Source organism: Lepisma saccharinum, chromosome 15 (genome assembly GCF_977018435.1).
Source record: "Lepisma saccharinum chromosome 15, izLepSacc3.1, whole genome shotgun sequence".
In the NCBI taxonomy this organism is placed as follows: Eukaryota; Metazoa; Arthropoda; class Insecta; order Zygentoma; family Lepismatidae; genus Lepisma; species Lepisma saccharinum.
Window position 1 is genome coordinate 20,342,531 of NC_139243.1, and position 17,864 is coordinate 20,360,394.

Here is a 17,864-nt window from a genome sequence, read left to right on the forward strand (position 1 = left end):
GTGACCAGAGAGCCCTCCCCAGCGAAGCCACTGGGTGCACTGAACTCACAACGAGTTGCTCGACGCTTGCATATCGCGAAAATTTCGTACTACGGAAGCTCCGCCCAGCGCAGCGCTATTCTGGTTATTTTGGGTACCCCCTCGTATGCATGGAGAACTTTGCCTTTACCTTACCGTTCATGTCATCACCTTGTAATCAAGGGATCCCAGGTTTGATAACTGGTGGAGGCACATAGTGGTTTCGATCCTACTTTGACCAACTCTAGGTCAAGACGTGATTAGCTTATTGTGCACAAAATTGAACTTAAAACTCAAACAAGCATTCACCGCCATTACTGGACCAGTAAACTACCATATCTGTATTTGTTATTGTTTTCTTTATTATTCATTGTGAGAGAATATTGTACTTATATTCAATTTCTTGTGAAGGTATATTTATTCTAACATAACTTCAATATCTTTTTAGGTTATGTCCAATTTTCCAAGTATCAAATGTTAGCGGAGAAAATCTTAATCTCTTGAAAATGTTTCTCAATTTGCTCACGACGCGAATGTCAAGTCACGATGATGAGCCAGCGGAATTTCAAATTGACGATACGTACTCAGTGCCAGTAAGTACTTACTTTACAATACTATCTTACATTTGAGAAAAATTTCCATTTCCTGTTTGTTGTTTTTTACTTACTTGTTTATTTAAAGTTCCATATGCAGTTCAGAGTCTGTAATATGACACAGAAAGAAGCAATATAATTTGTATGTAATATTTGAAGCTGAAGTGAATATCGTTGCACATTGAGTCTAATTCACAAATTAAACCTTCTGCTTTGTGACCTTCTGCTTTGTATCACACTAAATGAAATACATATGAAATACTCTCTTGAAGTAAATAGAATTGGAAGTTTTGGTTTTGGTGTTACATGTACGTACAGGGTGACTGGAAAGTGACCCTCTTGAAAAATACTCATTTTGTAAATGCCACATTTGCATGAAACAAAATGTATCGTGATACCTGAAGTGGTAGAATTTAATTGCTCATCTGTGCTTTCTCCTCACAGTGACGAGAGCAGTCCATAATGAACATAATGAACCAATGTCTGACACTGTATAAGGCCAAAAATCTTGTAGCAGATAGTACTTTACATGGAAGCATTTCATGTTACATGGAAGCATTTCATGTAACATTTAAGTTAGCTTTTGTGATTACAATGTATCATAGTTAAGTTACACCATCTGTGTTGAGTGCACGGTGTTTGCAATTCATGAAAACCTTCTGTTAAATACCTTCCTAGTTGATGTGCCTATAGAATTTCTTAAGGTGCATAAGATTTTGTTTTAATTTTCTTTGTAATTTTATATTTTTTCTCTTTGTTTTCAATATTTCCATTTTTATGTAATGGTTTAAATTCTAATTTTTGTATACTGAAATTTCAATATAAACATGGTTAAATGGTAAAAAAGGCTTCAAAGCCTTAACTTCGTCATGAGAAACGATAATAAATAAATTTCCTATACTTAAATTTCGACTGTATGACATATTTGGTTATGGTATTTGGATTTAATAATTAGACTTTCGTTTTCCCTGTTGTTTAGGGTGTGGGTACAGTAGTGTCAGGAACAACCTTGAAGGGAGTCATTCGGTTAAATGACATGTTACTGCTTGGCCCAGACCCACTTGGCCACTTCATACCAATAGCCGTGAAGAGCATTCACAGGAAGAGAATGCCTGTAAGGGAGGTCAGGGGAGGGCAGACAGCGTCCTTTGCTCTTAAAAAGGTAATTACAAATATGATTATAAGAGCGAATATTTATGGTGAATAAAAGATTAAGATTTCTGCACAAAAGTTCAGCACATTTCAGGATTAAAAGTGGTATATTAAATGGCATTTAAGAGTTAAAATGGTAAATAAAATCCCGAATTTGATTTGAAAATTATGTGTATCAAGTAAAAACTTAGCCCCTTTATGTGGTAAAAAAAGGTAAAGTGCTCCCCTGTGCTTAGCACCACGCGATGCAGACATATAGGGGGTATGGGGGTAACGCCTCACACTTTCTTGATCCGGTCGTGAGTGGGGGTGATGTGATCAGCATCACGCCCCTGACCGCCTTTATTCCCCAGGGTTTCCCCCAGGCACCCATGTCATTTGACGCTGGGTGGGTGCCGGGGCCGCTTCCAACGTTAGAAAAGTTCCCGGATTTGAACCGGCCGGGGATCGAACCCGGGACCTTGAGCATCGTAGCCAGATGTGTTACCGACTGAGCCACCGTGGCCACACCCTGTACATTTATGTGGTTATCTGAGTATTAATAAATGTATTATTGTGAAAAGAAGTAATTTTTTCCATCTCAATTAATAAAAAAGTTCTGGCATTTTGCATAACTCACAGGATAATTCTGACTGTGAAATGTGCTGTTTTTGAAGAAAACTCTAAATTTTGTGTTTAAGTGTTTATTTCACATTATTTCATGACAATTATGGTTGAAAAACATACCTCACACCTTTCAGAAACATAAATATTAACTATTACATGATTTCTAATTCGATAGTTTTTTTTTCGAAAACCAATTCGCAATGCAGAAACACGATACTTCACATATGTAGTACTTAAAACACGTTTACCGCAGCCATCATGATACCATGAATAAATATTAACACTACGGTGTGTAATACCATATTTCATGTTTCTGCCAAAAGCAAAATATGTATGTCCTTAATGATTATCTTCACATATCCCGTCAACTTTCATTCTTATTGTCACAATTGACCCAAGATGAAGAAAAAGTGCATAAAATAAACAAAAAAGCCCTGTATCATTGGTGTGTCATCGTACACAAAAGAATATATGTGGCTTTCATTTCATTTAATTTATTTGACTTATTGCTGAGTACAGTCAACTCTCGATTCTACGACCCCGGGTATAACGACCCCCTCGAAGTAACGACCCTTTTCCCGGGAACCGTGAAAAATTTCGAAAAAAGTTGAAAAATTTCGAAAAAAAAGTTGAAAAATTGAAGGAAATCGGCCGAAAAATGCGCTTTTTTTCCCCAATCATTCCCTTCACCAGCGCTCTACCGCTCACAATTGGGTCTGAACTAAAAATAGACACCACCACACCATGCTTGAGTGATATCCAATAGCACTTGACCTCTGCCCCCCTCCCTCAAGTGCACCAATGTTACCCCGCAACCGACAGCCGCTACCCAACGCGCCAGGCTTGTTTTGCCACGCTTTCTCTTGGATACGCGAGAAGAGAAGATCGAATGTGCTTGGATGTTATTTTAAATCGACCTTGACTTGTTTCCTTGTCCTAAGAGCTGCTGAAAACTCGCAGGTGAGGGGGGAAGGGGCAGCCCGAAATGACTGCTGGACTTGCAGTCTTTGGCAATGTGTATGGTAGGTCAAGCTCTTTCATCGATAAATACACCACCTTGAGAGATAAGATCGCAGGAATGTTTCAAAATACAGATGCCTGGCACCTGGAAGTCTGGCCCATCTGTCCAGCTCTGACCTAGATTTCAGTAGGTTCCCGTGAGTGAGCAACTCTCGACCTTGTAGCCGACAACTTCCAGTAACCGCTTTCATTCAAAACGTGTTCTTTGTTCCCTGCAACACTTCATAAAAAAGCGAAACTGTTAGAGATAATCAAAGCCACATAGGCGAACTGAAGATCGTCAACCCGCTTAATGCGTTGTCATCCAGGTTTCAACAAAAGTTTACTTCGATCTTACGTGCATCATAACTCCCGTTTCCCACTTCATACGTTTTCCTAATTGTGTCGTAATATCTGCCAAAAAAGTGTTGGCTGACTGACTTCTCCCCTTTTTCCTGTCAACAAAGGGGGGAGGGGTGAATTTCTTGCTCGTGTGCGCACACGGGCTGATTACAGGCGAGGGTGGAAGTGGACCCACCCCTCTTCCTTTAACATCTAAAATGGGGCAACCAGTTCTGGATATATTCTTGAAAACGAACAAAAACAGAATAAAAAAATTAACCCTCCCCCCTTTTCCCAGCTTATTTTCCGCCACTAGTGGGCACGGCACTTCCCCCCCTTTTCCCAGCTTATTTTCCGCCACTGGTGTGCACGGCAATGTTGATAATTGCAGAATTCAGGTCTTTTTTTATGCTGTTGTCTGCATAGGAAATATTACCCGTATTATTTATTGTCTGTTGCATGGTAAAACGTAAAGCAAGGGACATTTCCTTCTTCACACACTCCTATTAAAAGTTCCGTCTTCGACAGTTGCGTTATCTTTAAAATGCTGGGACTTTTCTCTTCCGCCACCTGTTGCTCGAACTTCCAGCCGGTCTCCTTTGTTTTTACGATGCAGCTGGCGCCAGTGTTTTGTCTAGCGTCTTCAAAGCTCTTGCTTGCCGATAACAGCAATGACTCATCCAGCGCGAAGGAAAAAGTTATTGTTTTGAATCTCGCAAAGCTGTTTTCATTTGACGATAACGAAATTCGATCTCCAGAAAGGAAAACAAGAGTTAAAACAACTTCATGTTCTGCGCCTTCTGATAAGCAAAACTGTAAATTTAATTCACATCCGCTTTTCTTCAGAACCATTCATGTGAAGAAAAAAAAAAGTGCTCAATGTAGGAATGGTCGCTGAGATCGATTAATAAGACATTATTCAAGGGGAAAACTTTTGGAGGAGTGGGTGTTTGACATCGGGAATACTCCTAAATCCAACATTAAATCATCGATTAACGTGCGAGTAAATAACGATCTACCATTTTGATATGTAAAAGTGCGCAGTTTCATAAAGCTTGTTCATTTTATGCTGATGTGCTAATCGGGACTAAATATACAGTTTAAAGTGAAATTCAATTCCAAACCTAAATGACTTTCGACTGGGACGCTGTTTAATGACGTGTCCTAGAATACGCATTGGGTGAAGACAGATTGCAAGTTGCAAGTTTCCTTTTTCACACTGGATTACAATGCAAGTCAAGGAAGGAGTTTGGACTGTTCCCTTCAATGGGGAAGGGAGGAGGGTGAATGAAGTTGGTTGAAGCAAAGAAAACGTGTTTTTTTTTGTGATGTATTTTACACAGCCGAAACAGAACGAAAATTACAGCCCCGCTTTTTTTTTTTTCTCGTGCCTATAAAGGTTGTGTTGTTTCTCCCGAGAGATCTAATCTTACCAGTTAATCTTGTAACAGACAACGCTCCACTAGACACGTATAAAATCCAACATTCATTCTGCCCCATTATCTCCCGACTTTTGCTGGCGCCAGTGTAACTGGTGTCAAGATTCTTCGAGTTTCGCTTGCAATAAGCGAGAGATTGTTTTCCTTTCCATAGGTCTCGGTGCAAACGGCTTTCTCATGAACTATAATTGTAAGAATTTCCTGGAAAAGCAACGACTGTGCACAATTGAAAGAAAGTAACATTATTTTTTTGTGAAAACGTTTTCATGTTCTATTTTCCTTCTCGCAACACGCGTCCTGTGCATAACAGGTTGTATAACTACCAGGATAAATGGTGTTACCATCTCCTATGCATCTTTGTGTCCGTTTGATCTCCGTTTAAGCAGAAAATTGGGGCAAATTCCAATAACGACCCCTTCGAAATAACGACCCTTTTCCCGGGAACTGTGAAAGGTCGTTGAATCGAGAGTTGACTGTATTTATTTACTGTATTTCATTACAAAGAGTTACGAAAGTTCCTTATTAAATGTCCATTCAGTTGTAATGCTTCTTGGAAGAATTTTCCTGTTGGTTTTACAAATAACGAGGATACGAATCTGTAAAATGTCTGAAACTATATTTGAAACCATGTATTTGCTTCTTTGTCATGGTGATCTTGCAGAATTTTTAAGAACTCATTATTTTTCAGATAAAACGGTCGCAGATCAGGAAAGGAATGGTTATGGTGTCACCAGCAGTAAATCCAACTGCTTGTTGGGAATTTGAGGGGGAAATCTTGGTGTTACATCATCCTACAACAATCAGTTCACGGTACCAGGCAATGGGTAAGTAAACAGCAGTATCTTAATTTAGTAGAAATATCTACAAGAGGAATCTGCTTTTTCCTTGATCTCTTAGAAATAAAATTGCCAAGTTCAATTGTTTTGTATAGGTATACCTAGTGCCTTGTGTGTTGATTTTTCATAGGGTGACCAAAATATTTTGACCCAAAAACAGGACGTTTACCCCCTCCTGAAAAATCTGAAATTATAAGACTATTATTATCACTTGTAAATAATATATTATCGGGATGGACCGATATGAAATTTTGTCCGATACCGATAAAGTACCGATATAAAATTTACCGATACTGATAACCGATATTCTACCGATCCAATATAAAATTAGAAATGGTCCTTGAAGAACCTTAAATGTTCATTGATCAAGTATGTGTTTCGAGGTGACTGCAGTGGAAAGGAAGTTGAATATTTAGACAATTGAAGACCCAGGGGGAAAAACGATGAATGTCGATTTTTCGCCCATTTTGAGATCGCAGCGCCATCAGATAGTTCAGAAGCTGTACTATAAGAATGTAAACGGCCTTAGTTAGGAAAACGGTAAGAAGTGCCTGATAAACGCATTCAAACGTATGGGGCAAGGGGGAAAAATGATGAAAGTCCGAGCATCGGGGGAAGAAGGATGAGTGTTTTCTGTTAAATAATATGTGCCTCACTGAAACGGGTTAACGCTATGGGAAGGCTATTCCAGTCGTTCGTTGTGCGTGTGTTGAATCGTGCAGTGTTGTGATCAGTTGTATTGTGTATTTGTGACGAACCTGAATGTTTGCTTAATATTTGTTGAGATATTAAGAATTTTAAATGTTTGTTATTTCAAATTATGTGCAAGATGTCAGACAACTTTAATTAGATTGGTACAGTTGTGGTTGGAACTTGTATATATGTTTAGAAATACGTCATAATCTGTTCGCATTGATGTCACATTCCCATCTCAACAGAGGAAGTGAATCGTTCAAGTCGCAAAAAGCTGTGGTTGAAGCTGGCATCAATGACTCTGAAAAATCAAAAAGAGAAACAGAACTCTCAAGACTGGAAACAGAACACAAACTTCATTTACTGAAATCTCAGAAGTTTTATTCCCTCAAGAAGTTTTAAGGGTAGAAAGGATGACACCATAGCTGCAGTTACCATGGATTTTCAGAAAAATTTACCGACCCCCAACATTAGCACCAATGATGTGTATTATAAACGTCAGTTGAGCTTCTGCAGCTTCAATATTCACATCCGTTGCTGATAAAGGGTCAGATGATGTGTGCTCTATGGTCGACAGTTTTGTGCACAACTTTTTGTCGGAAAAAGTTCGTCGCGTGGTCATCTTTTGTGATTCTTGTGCCAGCCAGAACAAGAACTATACTGTTTTTTGATACCTCCACCATCTCGTGAGAGAAAAACGTCGTTTCGATGCCATCAACATGTTTTTTCCAATCAGGGGCCAATCCTACTTAGAGTGCGATAAAAACAGGAGCTACATAAATCAACAATCCTATGTTGAGTTTCCGGACGAATGAAGAAAAGTAATAAAGAGCAGGATACACAAGTCAACGCCATTTGCTGTGGTAAACTGCACGAAGAAGCTCTTCAAGACATGGACTGAGTTCTTGACGCCAAAATGTCCATTTCCTACCACGTCAGTGCGTTGTTTGGAGATACGAGCTGAAAACCCTACCAAAATTTTCTACTGCAATACCTATCTTGGCACTTACTTGCGCGCTGATGTCATGTGGCGACCACCGAAGCGAGGAAAGAACAAAGGGACCTCTACTTCACCTAGAACCATTTTGAGAAACCTGTACGATGGACTGTTGCCCATTCCTTTGCCCAAGTACAAGGATCCCCAGGATTTTAAGCAAATTTTCACCAACCCAGAGGCTCAACAGTTTTACAAGACCATGCTAACCACCAACACTATGGTAAAAAATGATGAGGATCTCTATGTGGACTACTTAGTTGATGATCAGGAATAGTTTGTGAGTTACCCCCAAGACTGATCCAACTTTTTTAATTTTGATGATAGTTTGATAAATAACAAACATCATCACTCTTTTTAATGTTGTAGTGTTACTCTCATTTTGTCTTTGTTCATTAGTGCACATCTGCAATGTAGAATTAAAACCACATTTTTCGGCATAATTTAGCTTATTACTCTTTTTTGTTTTCCTCTGATTCTCCAGCAACATTTTCCTATGGTTAACTACATCTGTGGGAGTAAAAAGATACTTAAAAATAATTATTTTGGCATATAATGGCGTATTTATGAATAGAAATACTTTTTTTCATTTCCTGCCAAATCGTCTGGAATGAACATTCATCGTTTTTCCCCCTGCCCCTTCGATTACTTTTTTAAAAAGTAGGGCATCTAGATTATCCATAAAAATTACAACACAACGGCAGAATTTTGCACTGAATTATAAGATATTTATCGATATATCGGATTGGTAAAATAATCTGTAATTTTACCGATACACCGATATGCCTATATCGGCCGATACCGATAGAGTACCGATTAATCGTTCCCATCCCTAATATATTATAAACAACAAATAAAATATGATCTCCGTTATCAAAAGGAAAATTGTAAGCTCAGTATGACTAGTGTTCGTCCTCTCTCCAGATCAGCCTTTCATGTTAGGCCTACGCTAAAGTTGAAGAATGCCTGAACTGTCCATAACCTCTCCCTCAACCCCTCCCCCAACTCTCGGTAAAGTTCACTTGTACCAACAAGATAGACTTCATTGTTGAGGAGACATGTAATCAATATTGGTCAGGATTGAGCAAACATGCTCAACGTGAGTGGGTGCACTAGACAAACGTAACACAATTTCCACCGCTTTCAGAAAGACATCATACTTTATGTGGTCCACTTCAACTTACCAAAAAATCTGTATCCATTTATCCCACAAATAAAACTTATTTTCTTGCCAGTCTGTTTTAACTTGTGTTATGATTCCTCGTGCAAATTGCCACTAATCAGTTTTCTTTCGTCTTAAGTAGAAAATATATTAGCATTCACTAACGTAATAGGAATTGTCTTTTGAGTTTGCGTCGGGATGCAGGAATTTAAATTCTTATTGCAGGCCCGCATTGAAACTAAGTGCTTATTATTGCTCTAGAAATAATGGAATCCACATAAAACAATAAAAACTGGGATGAGAGTTAACCTGAACAATAAACTGCTGTCTGCTCTAATTTTCTCGATGACAATGTAGCATTTTGATTGTTTTCAAGCTAACTTCTGGCTTTTATAAAACGGGTCATATTGAGGATTTTTTAAAAATATGGACGTGATGACCGAGACACGTCTCCTAAACGGGAGTGTCTTTTCATTAGTTTCATTTAATCATAAATCGTCATCATCAGGATTTGTCTATAAAGGTAGAAACATGATGTAAAGTAAGAAAATTGCAAATATGTTTGTGCAGGGTGCTCGAAAAGTTCCCACCCTCACTTTTGAAGGAATTTATTGTGGAGAATGTGATACTCGTGGCAACGTAATGAATAGGTACATAAGTGCACTAGTTCTTGTACAACACAGAAAATAATGTGTAAACCAAAGGTGCATAATACTGTAATGGCAATGGTCACGAAGACACGAACAAGATGGCACATTAATTTAAGCGCACCAAAAACAAACTGTCCATTAATTTAAGCGCACCAAAAACAAACTGTCCAAACACAACACAATCATATGGAAACACTATGGGAGTCTTGCTGCACTCTTGTACAAACGTCAAATCGATTTTCGTGGGGATTGCAACATTCGCTGCTGCACGTCTTGCACGAATTCGTGTGTGGCGACCTTAGGTCTTCCACTTAGTGGTCGATCATGCACGGAGCCTGTTTCACGAAATTATCGCTCAAGAACATACACTGTGCTTTTTCCTGGCATCGGATCATCAGGGAATAAATAGATGTCTCCATTTCTCCACACACCCTGAATATGACTTACACTCAAAATATGCTTCTAACAAAGCGATTCGGTGTGCTCGTGTAAAATACATTGTCGACTGACTGCATTTGTCTGACTCACACCAGACGCTGTAATAGCAGCACAGCTCTCCCATGACGTCATCTCCTTCTTCAAGGTTATACCCTTCCCTCTACCAACGTTGCCAACTCATGTTGATTACTGCCCTCGTAGCATATTTTCAAAGTCTGTATAACAGAAGGCAATAAGTGATGAATTTTTAAAAAATCTATAAGATAGCATGCTTGCCTTTGGTTTGGGTGGTCTCTGGTTTATTCCTGTGTCACCATTTTGCTTACGTTTCTTGCAAGCCCATTTGTAGTGTTACAGTGAAAGCTCGATTTGACGTTTTTCAGGGGACAGCTTAAAATGTGGGAAAATGTAAAATCTAGAAAAAATGTTATAACAGTATATTCCATTTGGGACCATGAGGATCGCACGAATAATGTGAGAAAATTTAAGATCTGAGAACGTAAAATTGGGGTTCCCACTACTTTTTTTTTCCAGTCTTTGTAAAATTGTATCTTTATTTCTTTCATGTATTTGCAGTTCACTGTGGAAGCATCCGTCAAACAGCGTCCATTCTGTCGATGTCCCAAGAATGTCTTAGGACAGGTGATAAAGCGATGGTGCATTTTCGTTTCATCAAGCATCCGGAGTATCTGAAAGCCGGACAGAGGATGGTAAGTTAGAATTTGCATACTAGCAGCATACGTTCATTTTAAGTAATAATTGCCAGTTCCATTCGTATGGAATTTTTTGCCAATATTGAAAAGGTACCAATTTAAGCACTGATACTGATAAGATGTATGTTTTTAAAATGTTTCTTAACCTGAATGGTTCATTTACCACCTAGTTTTGGAAAAGGTTTTGTCTTGGAGAATCAACATCAGTGAATTATACAGGGTGGGCCATATTGATGGGACACATTTCAAATGCATATGTGGAGCATGTAGCAAGCAACATTTATTACCAAATATATGGAAAACACTGCCAAAGGACGGGAATTTTGCACTGTGTTCAGTGTTTGAAGATTACATCCCTGAGATGTACATCACCTTGACGAGAACATTCTTTGGCTCTAACAGTCATGTTCAGCATAGTTTTGTGCAGGATTTCGGCTGGGATGGCAGCTATCTCCCTTCAGATGTTGTCCTTCAGTTCATTGATGGTAGTGGGCCTTGTGGTGTAATCAAGGTGGTGTCCATCTCAGGGATGTAATCTTCAAACGCTGAACACAGTGCAAAACTTCCGTCCTTTGGCAGTGTTTTCCATATATTTGGTAATAAATGTTGCTTCCTACATGCTCCACATATGCATTTAAAATGTGTCCCATCAATATGGCCCACCCTGTATATTTTTATCTGTAAAAATAATAGCAGAATTCAGTTACTGGATATTTTGGTAAAGAAATATTGGCAGTTTTATGCCAATGCACTGATATATTACGTTGGTTTTTGATACTGAGATTGAGTCATGCTCAAGAAATGAAAGTTAAAGTCAAATTTGAGGCTTTCTGGGTATCTCTACCCTGAATAGTTGGGGTAGATGAAGGAAATTGGGAAGCGATGTTATTAGCACCTAGTAACTCATCTCTTGGTGTATGTGTAGTCCCTGGGCAAATGATATGGACCTGCAACTTTTAAAATTTGGTACCTCGGGTGGTCCAAAGTATGCCAAATTTCAAACGAATCAAATATGTGTGGTTGAAAAGTGCCTCTTCGTTGGTTGATTTCACTCTAATGGCCCTAGTACAGTCATGGACACTTCTGGTAAACTTTCTGAATGCATTATCGATAAACTTCAGAGACTGAGATTTTGAGTATTAATGGAAAAAGTGAGTATGATATGAATTTAACTTTTGTTCTCAAGAACTCACTCACTCTCACACTCTCTCTCTCTCTCTCTCTCTCTCTCTCTCTCTCTCTCTCTCTCTCTCTCTCTCTCTCTCTCTCTCTCTCTCTCTCTCTCTCTCTCTCTCTCTCTCTCTCTCTCTCTCTCTCTCTCTCTCTCTCTCTCTCTCTCTCTCTCTCTCTCTCTCTCTCTCTCTCTCTCTCTCTCTCTCTCTCTCTCTCTCTCTCTCTCCCTCTCCCTCCCCCTCCCTCCCTCCCTCCCTCCCCCCCCTCCATGAAAGGTAATGGTGTCCTTGCAACCCAGAAGTGTCCGTAACTACATATTTGACACTGTATTAGTTTGTTTTTTATATTTTTTTAAGGATTCAACCAGTTTTAACAAGTGGGTCAGCTGATAATAACAAAATTTAGTGTACAACATGACAACATATTTCCATGAGTTCCAATTACTGAATTTTTTAACAAAAATGTATTATTCTAATGTTATAATATTATTCACTTTTATAAAGACCATAATAAATGTTTGTAATAATTTTGCTTCTTCTCCTCAGGTATTCCGTGAAGGACGAACAAAAGCTGTTGGCAATGTTGTACGTTTAATACCCCAGGCAAAGCCAGGTGCACAAATACCACGTTCTAAACCAAATAAAATGCAAAAGCAGATGCAATCACAAAGTTCACCAACAATACAAGTACCATCTGTAACAATGCAGCAGGTAGGTTGTTGCTTGCTATGTAACACATGTCTATATAAAATGCAAATGTATTTTAGAAACAAACTTGTTCTGGTGGATGGATCGTTGGAAAGTTATTGTGGGTGCCAGAAGTACTGAGTTTCCAATGGTCAGTTGTTCATTCCTTCATTGACGAGAGCCATTCAGAAATTAAGTTTCAGTAGGCTGGTAAGAGAAACGGAACACAAATTCATTACTGTCGAAATCCTTGTACCATAAAAAATTCTCGACATAGTCACTACCATTGTTAAGGCATTAGCAGTATTCTAGGTAAATATTGTTTTCTTATATTTACCATGAAAAGAGTACTGTTGCAAACTGTTTTCTTCACTATGAGCTAAATAAGGGTCAAACAGGGGCAGACAGTTTTTTTTTAAAAAATAACCTTTTAGGGTGGGAATGTCATTTTCTGGTGACCCTGCTTTTTTCCTATTGTGTAATAAATACTAATTATTTTTTATATGACTCAAGAAAGGAGTTCACAGTACACATGGTCTTTTTGTCATCGTCAAGATGATGTAACTTGATCTTCAAATGTTGAAACAGATAAAATTACTGGTGACCATGTCTGGTTTATAAGCAGAGTGACTGGTTATTCTGAACTTTTGTTCGTCTGCAGCAGCCCTGGCAATGTGTGCGGTTACATTATCATGTAACATATGCACCCAGTACCTATCTTTAGTCTGCAAATCCCACCCGTATTGAACAATTGTGCAATAGTAAACAAGCTCATATTTCTCTTTTGAATTTTAATGTTAATAAATAATTAAACTATGTAACATGTATGTTCTGTATGTTCCCATTGTAATAACATACTACTCTACGTGGTGAGGCAAAAGTCAGGTTACATAGGATAAAAATATGTACATACATGCACATGGTTGATAGGGTAATGGCTACAGTCACAGTACATGTCCAATGTGCACAGCATCTGCATGCTTCAACCCAATGCTCCCAGTTGATGTGGGAAATGACTCCTGTGGTCCTTTCTTTGATATGGTCCAAACTCTAATTTTCTTAGCTTGCACGATGGCCTTTATATGCCCCCACAAGTAAAAATGCAGTGTTGTTAGGTCTGGTGACCATGATGGCCATTCAGTAATCTGACTTGTGCCTCAGCCTGTAGTTTGTAGTATGCTTTTATAGTTCTCTCTAAGGTTAATAAATAATATTATTAAAATGTTTAACTCATGAATGTTCATGCTCCCTCACTTTTATTATTTTAAAAAAATTCAAGGCACATCCTTTGAGAACCGCTGGAATAGAGTATGTGATTTTAGGAATTGGATATTTTCATGAGGAGTTTGGAGGCTTTAAAAATGTTTTATTCAAGCTGTCTAACTTTCAACCCATTTTTAAGTTCACTCCATTTTCTCACCTGATGAGGAACCCAGGTTTGTTGCAGAATGTGGAACAAATTAAACATACGGCCATGAAATTAGGCAGGTGGCAGAAGTTCGCACTGTTGCCACGTCGGAGCACAACCCTGCATGTTCGGAGGCTTAAGAGCAATTCGAAGTGTACATATGGGACTCCCATTTCTGTGGCCTGTAACAAACTTTCCCTTTCAATTCACACTATCACCAGCTCTGTATTCAATGGGACTCGAAAGTGCCCTGGAGAGAGGTCGGTCTGACACTCGAACTAGGGAGCACATTGACATTGCCACACAGTGCGCGGGAACCAGTGACTTTTGTCCCGCTCTCGCTTTGCTTTTCCCATACGTGGCACCAGTGCAATTCTGCCCAGCTGCCTATTCTCATGGCCGTAGGTTTAGAAGATACGTGGCCAGATTAGTCTTTTGTAATCATTTACGATGCTGGCAGCATGTAGTGTGGAGTTTTTGAATGTTTGATTTCTCTCTACAGCCATCATCACCTCAAGGCAGCCCGATTGACACACCACCATTTGAACTAGCGATGTCGACAGACAAGAGAGAGAACATGCCACAGATGTCTGGAAAGAAGAATCGCGGTCGCCGTGGAGGTCGTGGGAGATCAGGATCAACAGGCAATCCAAGCGGAGGCTCCGTGAAACCTCTCTCCGAACAAAACACTGTGATGGCACGAACAAGTGCCAGAATATAAATCTGTTATGCAACCCAAGGAAATTACTTTTCTTATGGTGGAACAATGTGATTGACTGTCACAGTGTCATGTTAAAAAAAATTTTTTGCAGAGTCAGACTTGTACTGCACATCATAACTTTCATGGTTTACATCATGAAGTAGGTACATAAAAGTACCTATTATTCTTGCAAGCATAATATGCTGTAACTTTCACAATCATAAATACCTTCATTGAGCTTCATTTTTATTATCATCGCCATTGTTGTTTTTCACTTTTATCATTACATTGCTGTAGTATACATTTTTAAAGCATCATGATTTTTCTTGGAACTAATCTACAACACTAGTACCATCCTTCTTGGACCATACATAACTACAATTTTAAAAACTGAAAACAACAGAAATATGCCTCAAACAGTAAGGAAAGATATTGTGCAAATGTGTCCCATTTTGTTTTTGGCAGTAATAATGGAAATGCAATTTCGGATCCAGTGTTAAATTCTATTTTGGACGAAACTTGAAACGTAATTGAACCAACAACAGGTATACAGTTGAAGTCCGGTGTGGTATGAAACATGTTAATTATAATAAACACAAAACCAGTTATGACAAGTGATATCGTGAATATTGAAAGCAGGTTCAGAGAAATTCCACAACATGTATATTATTTAAAATTCCTATGCATCAAGCATAATCACTGGGAGAACTCACGATTCTCGCATAATATTGAATTTAGGGCTGTATTGTTCAGTTCATATTAATTACTGATACTTTTCCAGTATCCAAACAACCCGTGAGCTATGAAAAATGCATAATATTTTGTTAATATGTGTTAATATTATGTGACGAGTGGATTTTAATATTAAATGATAAATATTTTTATATTCTTATCATAAATTTAAAGTTTTTGAAGATTGGCTTTGCATAGTCACAATGTAGTATGTATGCATTAACATTTATAATTCAGAACAATTTTATTTGCTACATTGTTCGACTATTCGTATTGGCTGGAATCAGTAAGTGTATTGAAAGTGATACCAGGTCAATCACATCTGAGATATTGGAGGATTGTAAGTAGTAAACGTTTTGTGGAATTATGTAAGTCAGTGAGCAAACTCGGCCACTACTTTTAACAGTAAAATGAACAGGCATACCAGTGAATGAAAAGTAATGCCTCCTACTTTAACATTGAACTGTAGATAGCAGCACTGACCTACTACACATGCCCATTTCTTGACATCTCTACTGTCATTTTGATGTGTGAGAAGCAGTTGTCTAGCTCTGTCCTGAAATGGAGAAATGCATAGTGAGATGTGATTGAATTGAGGCATTGCTGAAAGTACATTCACCAATGCTTGCAACACATTTATGGTGACAACTGTATTGAAGTGCATCAATGAGCCAACCTCTTGTACAACTGCCTCACACACATTGAAATGTAAGTAGAAATACCAAAGAATAATTAAATGCCTGTATCATGTTGGTGCTGCCATATATTGAATTGTAAAGTCAAATGTACTACTTTTCATTCATCCCTCGTATTAGCTACATATGGCACTTTATAAACAAATTGCATGTATGTGTTTAATACGATATGAATATTTCACGGATACCAGTAACCAATAGTGCACCAATCTGATGTAAATTGTTGGAAGTTGGTTCGGATCCTGAGTGTACGTCCCGCGTGTATTTTGTCTGTGGGTAAACATATGTAATTCATTGACTAATATCATTTTTGTTTGATTACATTAGTTACAGCACTTGTTTGACATATCACTTTTGTGTTACACAGTACAAAAAAAATAAAGGAACTTTTTCATGTGGCAAGTTGTATTTTATTGGGAAGAAAAACATTGTAAATGTGCAACATGGAATAATAATGGTCAAAAATGTCTGTCCGATTTGTTCTTTTTTATAAGGATCGGATGGTTTCAGAGGATCGGATGTTATTGATTACATACATGAACCTTGATTGTAAAGGTAAAAATCCCGATACACTTTCATCCAGAATTAATTATAAAAGCTGAGAAACATAACCATGGTGATTATGAAGTAAATGTAATATTTTTTTTTTTGTGTCCTTCAGATTAAAAAGGACAGGTGCTGTTTTACTATTGCTGTTTTTACACTGTAATTATGAAAGTAAGAGCAAAGTCTGCAATTTTCATAGATTCACTGACTTGTATTACTATTGATACACACATGAAGTTCATGCATTGCAATATGATGACTGACGAGTGTTTTATTCTTAATTCTCAAAATGCTGTCTTGTAATATTGACTCCTTGCATACTTGACAGGTATATCTTCTTATCGTGATAAATAATTTTCACTCCTTTTATTGTTTTCTGATATTCTTTAGTGTATTGTCCAATCATCTTTGACCATGTCCTGATTTTTGTTCTGTTCATCATTTCTGTTAAATACCATGCTTTTCCAATGAATGTGAGTACAAATAAATGCATCTCTTGCGATTTTTTTGTTAGTTATATTTGTTCCCTAAACCTATTCCATGCACTATTTGTACAGGGTGTCTGGAAAAGATTGTACCTATTTCTTCTCTTACATTCTAAGCAACCAGTGTGCGGAGAAACACGTGACAAGCACTAGACTCCAGAAGTTTCAATTGAAAAACCCATCGTGCACAAGTCAACTGTTTGTGCAAAATGGTGGAGGCCACACAACAGAAAAGATTTTGTTGTAGAATATGCGAAAATGACTTCTGTGAACATAGTTCAACACAATTGTTGGCATCAGTTTGGGTTTAATCCACCTAATAAGATCTCAATTAAGCGTTGGTATATGCAATTCTTTGAGAAATGTTACTTGTAAAAGGCAAAAGCACTGCTGACCCATCATGTTTGGTGGAGACAATGGATAGAGTTCAGCAAGCTTTCCAGTTCGAAAAGCAAGCTGTAAGTTGGAAATGTCCCACTTTATGGCATGGGATGTGCTTCATTAGCATTTGCAACTGAAAGCTTACAAGGTGGAACTTGTGCATGCACTCGCCAAGCTAGAGAAAGCACTTCGCTTGGTCTTCAATGTTTAACCTTTTGAGTCCCAAGGCCATTTTCACAAGTAAGTCTCACGGTCCTGAGCCGATTTTGAGCAAAATGCAGAGTTTCAATTAAATGAGTGTAGATCGGAGACTAATTGCCCTAGAGAGATGAGTGATATACCGTTGTACGCGGAATGAACCAGACATTCAGACTATATGAAATTTATGCAAATTAGGCATGTATATGGAGGGGGAAAGGGGGG

The 17,864-nt window shown here is 38.2% G+C and overlaps 1 protein-coding gene across 2 annotated transcripts in view; it reads left to right on the forward strand.

Annotated features, from left to right (window-relative positions):
- GTPBP1 (GTP-binding protein 1) overlaps positions 1-17,078 on the forward strand; it is a 44,769-nt gene extending 27,691 nt beyond the window's left edge. For both annotated transcript variants that reach the window (XM_083136726.1, XM_083136727.1), the window contains exons 8-13: positions 467-611; positions 1,591-1,773; positions 5,838-5,973; positions 10,499-10,632; positions 12,354-12,518; positions 14,405-17,078. In XM_083136726.1, the coding sequence (XP_082992852.1) occupies positions 467-611; positions 1,591-1,773; positions 5,838-5,973; positions 10,499-10,632; positions 12,354-12,518; positions 14,405-14,623 (982 nt within the window). In that variant the 3' untranslated portion in view covers positions 14,624-17,078. The remainder of the gene's footprint in view (positions 1-466; positions 612-1,590; positions 1,774-5,837; positions 5,974-10,498; positions 10,633-12,353; positions 12,519-14,404) is intronic.
- Positions 17,079-17,864: the final 786 nt, after the last annotated feature.